The 11,762-nt window shown below is 39.6% G+C and overlaps 1 protein-coding gene across 6 annotated transcripts in view; it reads right to left on the bottom strand.

Annotated features, from left to right (window-relative positions):
• LOC309658223 (uncharacterized protein) overlaps positions 1-9,750 on the bottom strand; it is a 184,892-nt gene extending 175,142 nt beyond the window's left edge. For all 6 annotated transcript variants that reach the window (XR_014262059.1, XR_014262060.1, XM_082456626.1 and 3 more), the window contains exon 1: positions 9,450-9,750. Coding sequence is in view for 4 of the 6 variants with exons in the window: in XM_082456626.1 (XP_082312752.1) it covers positions 9,450-9,530 (81 nt within the window). In the remaining 2 variants the exon portion in view is untranslated. The remainder of the gene's footprint in view (positions 1-9,449) is intronic.
• Between the last annotated feature and the right edge of the window lie 2,012 nt (positions 9,751-11,762).

Here is an 11,762-nt window from a genome sequence, read left to right as displayed (position 1 = left end):
AAGGACCTAATGCATAGCACAGGGAACTCTACTCCATATCCTGCAATAACCTGCACGGGAAAAGAATCTGAAAAAGAATGGATATATGTATAACTAACTAACTTTGCTGTACACCTAAAACTAACACAATATTGTAAATCAAGTATACTCCAATATAAAATAAAAATTAAATTAAAAAAAAAGATTCTGTGCTCTGCAGCACCAGAACTCACTTCTTCCAGAGCACTGACTACTGTGCTTGTGTTTACTTGCCGCCCAGTAGAAGGGGAGATGACCTAGGTCATAAGCATCGTCTCCAGCAGCCCTTGGTTCTGACAACTCATTCAGGTGCCAGGATACTTTACACACATAACCTGCTTAATTAATTCTAAGAACCCACAGAAAGAGTGGTTTTTAATGTCATTTTACAAGTGTGGGGATTGCAGTTCAAAAGTAACCTGGGCTTCCCTGGTAGCGCAGTTGTTGAGAGTCTGCCTGCTAATACAGGGGACATGGGTTCGAGCCCCGGTCTGGGACGATCCCACATGCCGTGGAGCAACTAAGCCCGTGCACCACAGCTACTGAGCCCGTGCACCTAGAGCCCATGCTCCGCAACAAGAGAAGCCACCGCAATGAGAAGCCCGCGCACCGCAACAAAGAGTAGCCCTCGCTTGCTGCAAATAGAGAAAGCCCACGTGCAGCAACAAAGACCCAACGCAGCCAAAAACATAAATAAATAAATAAATAAAAATAAAAATGTAAAAAAACACAAAAACACCATCACAGAAATATCCAGAACAATATTTGACCAAATAACTGGGCATGGTGGCCCAGACAAATTGACATGTAAAATTAACCACCTAAGCCATAGTTTTGTCATCTTTTACTGAGAAATTTGACTTATCTGAATTATTTTGATACCTAGAAGGTACCTTCTAGAGGTAACACCCTCAGTTTTTTACATGGTAGGCAGCAGAGGGAAAGAGCCCATTTGCCCAGTCAGATGACACCTAAAAGGATAAAATTGTCTTCTCTCTCCAACCCACAAGGATGAATGCCAAAAACACATCACTTATATCTGCTTTAGCTAATATATGATAGGTCTGGAACAGACCTATGCTCCCAGCAAGTCTCATGAAATGCTGTTTCATTAAGGGGAGACTTTACTTGCTAAGATTAGAAGCAAAGGAGGGTGGTGGATGAAAAACTGCCCGAGGATATAAGTTCACGCAAGGGAGCAGGAGAGAGAATGGGTATCCGAAGATGTGCGCTCTGAGCCAACACTAATTCCACAGCATCAGGTTGTAATTCAGGGAGCCAAACTGCTGCGGTTTTTTTCCCCCTCTTTTTTTCCCCCAAAGAGGGACAAATCAAGCATACTGACAAAGGAAGAGCATTAGTCACCACAGATAAACTCCTTTTTAGAGGTGATATCGTAAATGATTTGGCTCAGTGTAGACTATGATTTGGCTCCACAAACCATAAGCTAGAGCATTTCATTCCAGGTCCCTCCTCAAATATCCATGATAGGTAGAAATTTGGCATCAGTAGTTTTTGAAATCTTCCCAGGTGATTGTAATATGCAACCAGGGCTGAGAATCTGGAGGTGTAGAGAGAATTTAAATTGAACTTTAGTTAAACAGTAAAACAAGCTCTGACTCTACTGGCTGGAGCTAGACAAGGGATATGGATTTAGTGGGATGAGAAGATAAAGAACACCAGGGAGTAAATCAAATGCTTTACACCTGTGCTTAGCTAATTGTTACTCAGATAATTCAGACAATCTTACAGCACCTGAACCCTGAAATTCCTTAGTTCTGTTTAAAAAAAAGTAACTCTTCAAGTACCTGAACTCTGAGAACCATGTAAGTCATAAAGAAAAAGAAGAAATCTTACTTTTTGAATTAGTTGATTTCATATATACTGTTTCACTTTCATGATATTAACTAGATATCTTTCTTTCCATTTTATGTTTGAGGAAAGTAAGGCTTTAAAAATCTCAGTAATTTTCTCAAGGTCACTTGTTAAGGGTGTGGTAGGCAGCATAATGGCTCCTAAACATGCCCTCACCCTAATCCCTAGAACCTATTAATGTGTTACCTTACATGGTAAAGAGGACTTTGCAGATATGACTGAAGTTATAGACCTTGAGAGAGAAAGATTATCCTGGATTACCTCATGGAACAAATCTAATTGCATGAGTCCGTAAAAGCAGAAAACCATTCCCAACTGTAGAAAGAGAAAGAGAGAGATGTCCTAATAGAAGCAGAATCAGAGAAATGCAACATTTTGGGTTTTGTAGGTGGAGAAAGGGGACTCTGAGTCAAGGACTACAAGTGACCGCTGGAAGCTAATAAAGTCCAGGGAGCAGAAACACCCCTAAGAGCCTCCAGAAAAGAATGTAGCTCTGCCAACACTTTTTTTTTTTTTAACCATCTTTATTGGAGTATAATTGCTTTACAGTGGTGTGTTAGTTTCTGCTTCATAACAAAGTGAATCAGCTATACATATTCATATATCCCCATATCTCCTCCCTCTTGCGTCTCCCTACCACCCTCCCTTCCCTATCCCACCCCTCTAGGTGGACACAAAGCACAGAGCTGATCTCCCTGTGCTTTGTGGCTGCTTCCCACTAGCTATCTATTTTACATTTGGTAGTGTATATATGTCCATGCCACTCTCTCACTTCATCCCAGATTACCCTTCCCCCTCCCTGTGTCCTCAAGTCCATTCTCTATGGCTGAGTCTTTATTCCTGTCCTGCCCCTAGGTTCTTCATAACCATTTTTTCTTTTTTTTTAGATTCCACATATATGTGTTAGCATATGGTATTTGTTTTTCTCTTTCTGACTTACTTCACTCTGTATGACAGTCTCTAGGTCAATCCACCTCACTACAAATAACTCAATTTCATTTCTTTTTATGGCTGAGTAATATTCCATTGTATATATGTGCCACATCTTTATCCGTTCATCTGTCGATCCTGCCAACACTTTTACTTTACTGAATTGAGGCCAATGTCAGACTTGTAAGGTAATAAGTTTACGTTGTTTTGAGTCACTAAATTTGTGGTAATTCATATGAAAGCAATAAAAAACAAATACAGAGGTCTTACAAGAGCCAGGCTATATATTTATATTGAAGTATTTCTAAAATGAATTTAACCTTGTGATTGACAGCAGCAGCAGCTTCCAAGGGATCCCACCACACACCTGAGGCAAAAGCAACCTAATAAAGAAGCAGTGACAGCAGCAGGTCACTGCCCCACACTTGGGGTAGAGGGGGATTTGATCTACTGTAGCAGCAGCACAGCCTGAATGGGAATGCATCCTCCTGTGGCACTAGTCCCATCAACATTAGTCTAATCTGCTAGCATCTGCTGTGCCAACAGGCCCAACATATACAAACCCTCCAACTCAGTAGCATTAAGTGAGCCAGGCTCACTGTTTCCTGAAACTCATATCCAATGGCACTGGAAAGCCCAGATATCACCTACTGATATGAAAACATAAAAAAACAATAACAGAAGACTGGGAACTTCAGAAAGAGAAGGGGAACAATGGAATGGGTGAAAACAAATGGGGTAAATATAAGAGACTATCATTAGCCTCATGAGTTTCTTAAATTCTATATGATGGGCAAAGCAAAAATTATGACACCATCTGATGTGGTTCTCAATGTATATAAAGGAAATACTACAGAAAATCATACTTTAAAACTGGGGAATATTAAGAGACCTAAATGGAAGCAAAATTTTGAAACTTCACTTGAAGTAATAAAACACTGATTCCAGTAGGCTATGATAAGTTACATATGTATAGTGTAATGCCAAAAGCAACCACTAAGAAAACTATACAAACAGTATACACAAATGATTATAAGTAAATTAGATTAAAATGGACTTATTAAAAAATGTTTAAGTAACCCACAAGAAGGCAAAATAAGAGAAACACAGGATTGAGAAACTAAGGTAAAAGACAAAACAAAAAATAAAATGGTAGACCTAATCTTTAACATAGCAATGATTACATTAACTGTAAATGATCTAAATAACCAAGTCAAAGACAGAGATTGGAAGAGTAGATGAAAAAATCACAAGCATGATCCAACTATATACTGTCTATAAGAAGCTTACTTTAAACATCATGATATAGGTAGTTCAAAGTAAAAAGATGAAAAAGATATATCATATGAACATTAATCAGAAAAAGCAGGAATGGCTATATTAATATCAGATAAAGTAGATTTCAGAGCAAAGGAAATTATTAGGGGCAAAGAAGGTCATTACATAAAGATAACAGGAATAATCCACCTAGATGACCTAGTGATACTAAATGTGTGTGCACCAAACAACAGAACATCAAAACACATAAAGCAAACACTGAAAAAGATAAAAGGAGAAAATTTTAAATCCACAATTATTATTTGAGACTTCAACACAGCAATTTATAGAACTACCAGAGAGAAAAATCAGCAAGGATATGGAAGAACTGAAAACATCATCAATCAACAGGATATAACTGACATTTAAAGAACACACTCAATAAAAGCAGAATACATATTCAAGTGTCCATGGAACATTCACTCATATACCATATACTGGGTGATAAAAAAAATTAGCAGATTTAAAAGAATTAAAATCATAGAGAGTATGTTCTCTAGCCATAATGGGATCAGACTAGAAATCAATAACAGAAAGACAACAGGAAAATCTTCAATCACATGAAAACTAAACATCACAATTCCAAATAACTCATGGGTAAAAAGTCAAGGAAAAATTTTTAAATGCATAGAATAAAAGAAAATGGAGATATAACAGATCAAAGTTGGTGGAATGAAGTGAAAGCAATGCTGAAAGGGAAGTTTATAGCACTAAATTGGGAAAGAAAATATTTCAAAGCAATAATCTAATTTTCTATATTAAAATAGTAAAAACAGAAGAGGAAAAAACACTAAACAAGCAGAAAGAAGGAAATAATAAAGATGAAACAAAAATCCATGAAACTGAAAACAGGAAAATAGGGGGGAAAAAAATCAATGAAACAAAAGGCTGGTTCTTTGAAATAAACAATCTAATCAATAAAGATGTAGCAAGACTGATCAAGATAAAAAGAGAGATGGCACAAATCACAGATATCAGAAATGCAACCAGGGATACCATGACATATCCTGCAGGTTAATAAGGGACAAGTTATTATGAACAAGTCTACACTATAAATTCAAAAATGTAGATGAAATGGACCAATGCTTCTACACCCAAAACTACCAAAACTCAGCCAAGATGAAATAGATAATCTCAATTTTCCTGTAACCATTAGAAACACTGATTTTTCATTTAAAAACTCCCAAAAGAAATATTCAGGCTTAGATGTTTCACTTTTACCCAAGACTTAAAGAATTAACACCAATTTTACATGACTTGATAAGAAATAGAAGTAGAGGGAACAGTTCCTAATTAATTTTATGAAGCCAGTATTACCTTGATACCAAAACCAGACAGGGATAATATAGAAGGAAGAAAACTACAGACCAATATTTTTTATGAAATTGGCTGTAAAAATCCTCAGCCAAATATTAGCAAATTAAATCCAGAAATATATAAAAAGAATAATATACCATGACCAAGTGGTATTTATTCCAGTTATGCAAAGTTGGTTAAATATTTGAAAAATCAAACAAGGTAATCCACCATATCCAATAGATTAAGGGGGAAAAGTCATGTGATCCTATCCATTAATGCAGAGAAAGCATTTGACAAAATCCAATCCCATTCATGATTTTAAAAAAAGGAGAAAGAAAACTCCAAGCAAACTAGGAAAAAAAGGAACATACTGAAACTCATAAAGATGATCTACAAACAACTACGGACATTATATTTAACTGTGAAAGACAATGCTTTCTCTGTAAGATCAGAAACAAGGCACTGATATCTGCTCTCACCACTTTTATTAAATGTATTACTGGAGGTTCTAGTAAGAAAATAAAGCAAAAATAAATAAATACATAAATTTAAAAGTTAAGTTTTTAAAAAGTTTATTTAAAAGATAAAAGGACTATTCCTACTATGTTGAATATGAAGGAATATATCCTACTGAATGCTGAATAGTCCTATTATATTGAATAAGGAAAAGTAAAACTGTCTACATCTGAAGATGAGATGATAATCTAAACGGAGAAAATACCAAGGAATCCACAAAAAGCTTGAGAAATAATATTAGTTTGTAAATGTTTTAGAGTACAAGATCAACACAATTTTATCAAAGTATATATAACAAATGTGTAGAAGCTTAAATAAAAATATGTGATGCCATTTACAACTGACCTAAATAAATACTTAAATATAAGCCCAATAAGACATTTATAGGACCTCTATACTGAAAATTATGAAATGCTGATGAAGAAAATTTTAAAAGTCCCAAACAAATAGGGAGACATACCTTGTTCATGGATTAGAAAACACAACATAATAAACATGTCAATTCTCCCCAAGTTAAGAGGCTTAACACAATTACTCTTAAAATGTCCTCAAGGTTTTTGTGGATATAGACAAGCTTATTCTAAGATTTATATGGTAAGAAGAGGCTGAAGAATAGCTAAAACAATTTGCAAAGGAAGATTAAAATGGTAGGAATTAATCTACCCAATTTCAAGATTTTGCAGTAATGATGGAGGGTAGATACATAGATCAATGGTATGGAACAGAGAACCCAGAAATAGACGACATAAATACATTTAACTTGTTTTTGACAGCAGTGCAAAAGCTATCAAGGAAGAATAGACTTTTCAAAAAATGGTACTGAAATAGTTGGACATCCCTCGACAAAAACAAACAAAAAACGAACCTAACCTAAACCTTACACACCTTACACAAAAATTAAATCAAACTGGATCATAATTTTAAATGTAAAAGCAGGACATTTTTAGAAAAAAAAATAGGAGAAAATCTTTGGCATCTAGAACTAGGTGAATAATTCTTAGACTTGACATGATCAATAAAAGCAAAAACATAAATTGGATCTCATCAAAATGAGTTAAAAATGCTTAATAGAAGATCCTTTTAAGTGGATGAAAACTCAAATTACACAGTGGGAAAACATATTTGAAAATCCCATATGAGACAAATGACTTGTATCTATAATATACAAAGAACTCTCCAAACAACTTAAAAAAATCCAACTAGAAAATAAGCAGAAGACAGGAACAGACATTTCATGGAAGAGAATATACACATGGCAAAGAACCACATGAAAAGATGTTCAACATCTTTAGCCATTAGGGAAATGCAAATTAAGACCATAATGAGATATCAGAGAATAAGTAAAATTAAAGTATAGTGACAACATCAAATGCTGGCGAGTACGTAGAAAAATTATATCACATCACTGGTGGGAAAATAAAATGGTTTAGCCACTCTGAGAAACAGCTTGACAGTCTCTTTTAATCCTAAAAGTAGATTCACCGTACAATGCAGTAATTGTACTCTTGAGCATTTATCCAAAAGAAACAAAAACTTAATGAAGTTCCCACAGAAACTTACACATAAATGTGCATAGCAGTTTTATTTATAATAGCCAAAAACTGGCAACTACCCAAATGTCTTTCAATGGGTGAATGTTGAAACAAATTGTGATAAAATCTTATGATAGAATACTACCGAGCAACAAAAAGGAACAAATTATTAACATATGCAAAAATTGAAATGAACTTCAAGGGAATGATGCTGAGGGAAAAATTTTAAAAAGCCAATCTCCGAAGATGAAGTAATTCATGATTATGTTTACATATTATTCTTAAAATAACAAAACTGTGGAGATGGAGAACAGATTAGAAGTTGCCAAGGGTTAGAGATGGGGGTAGAAGGTACACCGGGGGAACTTTGTGAGGTTTTTGTGGTCCCGGTACAAATAATACAGCAATCTTGGTTTTAATCCCTAAAGATTTTTAAAAGCAATTCCTAATAAGAGGTGTCCAGATACTTAGCAATGGCAGCAGATTAGAGGTATAGCTCCCCAACATGACAACTTCGAAAGAGATCTATACTATCAATACTAATTTAGTGCATATGTTAATTTTAAAAAGGCCAGTCACAATACTTAAATGGTACATATCTTAACGATATTATTCTGGGTATCCAGCTACACCAGATGGACTAGCAGGATTTTCTGTACATTCAACCTTATTTAAGACAGTAAATCTTATAATAAGACAGTGAAAAAAAGAAAAAGAAAAAAAACAAACCTCAACTACAGTTGGATATTCTCATAGGAAGATGAGGTGAAAATATGTAGCAGCGGTTCAAAAGCTTAAGCAGTGGCACCTAAATTTGGCTGCACATTAGAATCATCTGAAGCACTTTTTAAAAACCCTCACACCGATGGCTGGTCATCCTAGACCAATAAAATCATTTTAAATCTCCTCAGACGATGCCAATGTCTAGCCAGAACTGAGAACCAGCGGACTAAGCAGAAGGGGATGTTTCTACAAAGATCTCTTAACAATAAGTCCTTTCACCCAATCAGATTTACCACCCCGCAAAGGGGTAAAGAAGGCTAGATGTTGTCCATACTTACTTAGCTTTAATTAGCACTTGTGACTTGCCCAAAAACTAGATCATGTTTCCCCTAAATTTCATGTTATTCCTTAAGTTTTTCAAACCCAGGGCTAAGGGGTTTGCCAGGATGAGATTTTAAGTGCTCACACAGGGGAAGTCCCTGGCAAACCAGGACAGCGGTCACTCTACGTTGAAATGTAAAGCATCCTAAATAACCCTGCCACTGCTCCCAGATACTAGTCTGTGCCAACCAGTGGAGAAAAGGCATTCTCCATTACTACCACAGCAAATGCTCCTGTACTTGCCTTGGCCAGTCCCTATCTTTTCCAGGCGCCACTCCCCTTCACCTGCTGGTGGACGCTTTGGCCAGCTGACAATGCAGGTATTTTCAAACTTTAAGGTGAATAAAAATCATCTGGAGAGCCTGTTATAACAGAGATCACCGAGCCCCACCAGAGTTGCTGATTCCATAGGGCTGGGACCGGGCCCTAAAACTTGAATATCTAACACATTATCAGGGGACGCTGGTAAAGCTGGTCAGGTAAAGTCTGGTAAAGCTGGTCAGGAAAAAGAAACCCGACGTGTCAGATCATAAAGTACGGAAGGGCAAGCCCGCCGGCAGTCCAGGCCTGGCAGGACCGGGGTCCCCTGCCCTACAGAGCCAACGGCAGCCCGGCTCGGGCTCCCCTCGGAAGCGCGGGGTCCCCGCGGCCGAGTCTGCGCCCCCGGCCGGTCCCGGCTCCCCTCTGCCCACCCTGCGCGCGGGGGCTGGAAACGGCCGCGGAGAACCACGGCAGGGCGGGAAGGGGGGCTCCAAAGAGGGTCTGGCGACTCGAGTCGCTCCGTTTCTCAGTGGGCTCAGCGCGCGCCGTGGGGGAAGAGGGGCGGGGGTCCGGGAAGAGGGGACGGGCGGCACTCACGTAGACCGGCAGCGGCCACGGGTAGATGGCGGGCTCGGCCCCCACGGGCGACTCCAGCCTCAGCTCCAACTTCTCCCCCATGTCTTCGCGCGCGGCCCCCGCACCAGGCTAGTCTGGCGGTTAGGGGAGGGGCGGGGCGCCGCCGGCGGGGGCGGGGCAGGCGTGCGGGCGGGCGGGAGGCTGAGGGGAGGGGGCCTGGCCTGGGCCTCAGCCGCCGCCGCCGCGCTCCCGTCCGGCCCCCGGCTCCCTCTTTGTGGTCACCGGCCCTGGGCCTCCAGCGCTGCCGCCAACTCGGGCCGGCGTGAGGCAGCACAATGAGCCGGGGCCGGGCTGAAGCACTCACTCGTGGCGAGCGCCGCCCACCCCGTGGACACGCCCCCTCCCACGCACGCACGCACGTCTTCGGCTGCCCCCGGCCACCCCCACCGGCCCGAAGTGGGGACCCGGGGAGACCCTCGGGGCCTGGGGTGGTGGGTTCAACTCCCGCCCTTGACGTACCGTGACACCCCCCCCCCGCCCCCAATAATAAGACTATAATTCCTCATTAAATATGACAGCTGGAATCCCCGCTTCTGTTCACAAAAATGCCATGTATTTAGCCTATGCTAGGCACCAGACCCTGGAAGCTCAGTACTGGCAAAAAAGGAAATGCCCTGCCCTCATGGCGCTGCCATTTTAATTGGAATAGTAGTGACAATGGTCAAGGGAGAAAATAAAGTGTCATCATCGCCACGGGGATGGTTAATCTCATGTGCGCACTGCGTGGGGCCCCGGCAACCACAAACATTATTCCAGATGTGGCCAGGAAGGTATTTTTCAGAAGAGATGAACACTGAAATTGGTCCACTTTGCGTAAAGGAGATTGTCAATGCCGCGGCGTGGGTGGGCCTCGTCCATCAGTTGAAGGACTGGAGAGAAAATGAGGTTCCGTAGAAAGAGGGAACTGTTCCTCCAATGGCCTTGGGACATCAGCTCTTCCCTGTGTCTCCAGCCCAGAGTCCTGCCCTGACTTGCCTGCCTCACGGTCAAATGAGTCAATTCCTTAAAACAAAACTATATATGTAAAAATACTGAATATATACAAGCCTCTTAATTTGTATATGTGTGTATACATATTATATATATGTATACACATATGTTTATATGTGCGTGCGTTTGTAGTATATGTGTAAGTACTATATACAGTATACATACAAGCCTATATATTTGTGTGTATATATTGTATACATGTATGTATGTGTATATATATAGTATACATATTATAAATGTGAACATACTGTATATATACACACAACCATATATGGATAGATGGGTGTGTATATATACAGTATATGTACACTGTATGTAGTATGTGTGTGTATACATTGTATATATGTATGTGTCTATATCTTATATATATGATATATGTATGTATATATATGATGAATTTATATATACAGTACATATATATTTTTATGCTATATGCTTTTATATGTAGGTGTATATGTGTGTCTATATGTATGTACGTGTATGTATTGCATATATTATATGTGTATGTATGTATACTGTCTATATACACACCTAAATATCTTTGTATGTGTGTATATATGTATGATATATATGTACCTAGGTGTGTATATTGCATGTTATACATATGTGTACATACTGTATATATACAAACTATGCATTTTATATGTGTGTATGTATAGTGTATATGTCTGTGTGTATTGTATATATTATGTGTATATGTGTGTATACATACTGTATATATACAAACTATGCATTTTATATGTGTGTATATATGTATGTGTGTATTGTATATACTATATGTGTATATGTGTGTATGCATACGGCATATATACACAGCTGTATATTTTTGTATGCGTGTACATATGTACGTGTGTGTGTATACACACACACACACCCTATGGATTCTGTTTGTCTGGAGAACCCTCACTGATACGGACACTTATGACAATTGAGTACCTGCTCTTTGCCAGCCAGGGAGCCAAAGGCTTGTCCTTTCGGTGTCTGCCTTAAGTGTCACAAGTCCCAGGAGGGAAGGTGATGCGGCTCCTACCAGTTGAGGTGCCTCAGGGTCAGAGAGGTGCACAGGGCGGGGGGCTGGAGCCTGGTGGAGCCCAGGTGGAGTTCTAGCAGCAGTACAGCCTAGCAGTCCCACTTCCCCGGGTGCTTCTCACAAAGACGCCGAGGGAGAGACGGGATCTGAAGGAGGGGATGAGGAAGCTTCCGTGGGTCCGCAAGCCCAGACCAAGGCTGACTCGTCAAGGGTGTTAGAGGTCAGGACTGTGGTTACCCTGGGGGTGGGCTTAC

This window comes from Balaenoptera physalus, assembly GCF_965194825.1.
Source record: "Balaenoptera physalus genome assembly, chromosome: 3".
Taxonomy (NCBI): Eukaryota; Metazoa; Chordata; class Mammalia; order Artiodactyla; family Balaenopteridae; genus Balaenoptera; species Balaenoptera physalus.
This window is presented reverse-complemented; position numbering and strand designations above follow the sequence as displayed.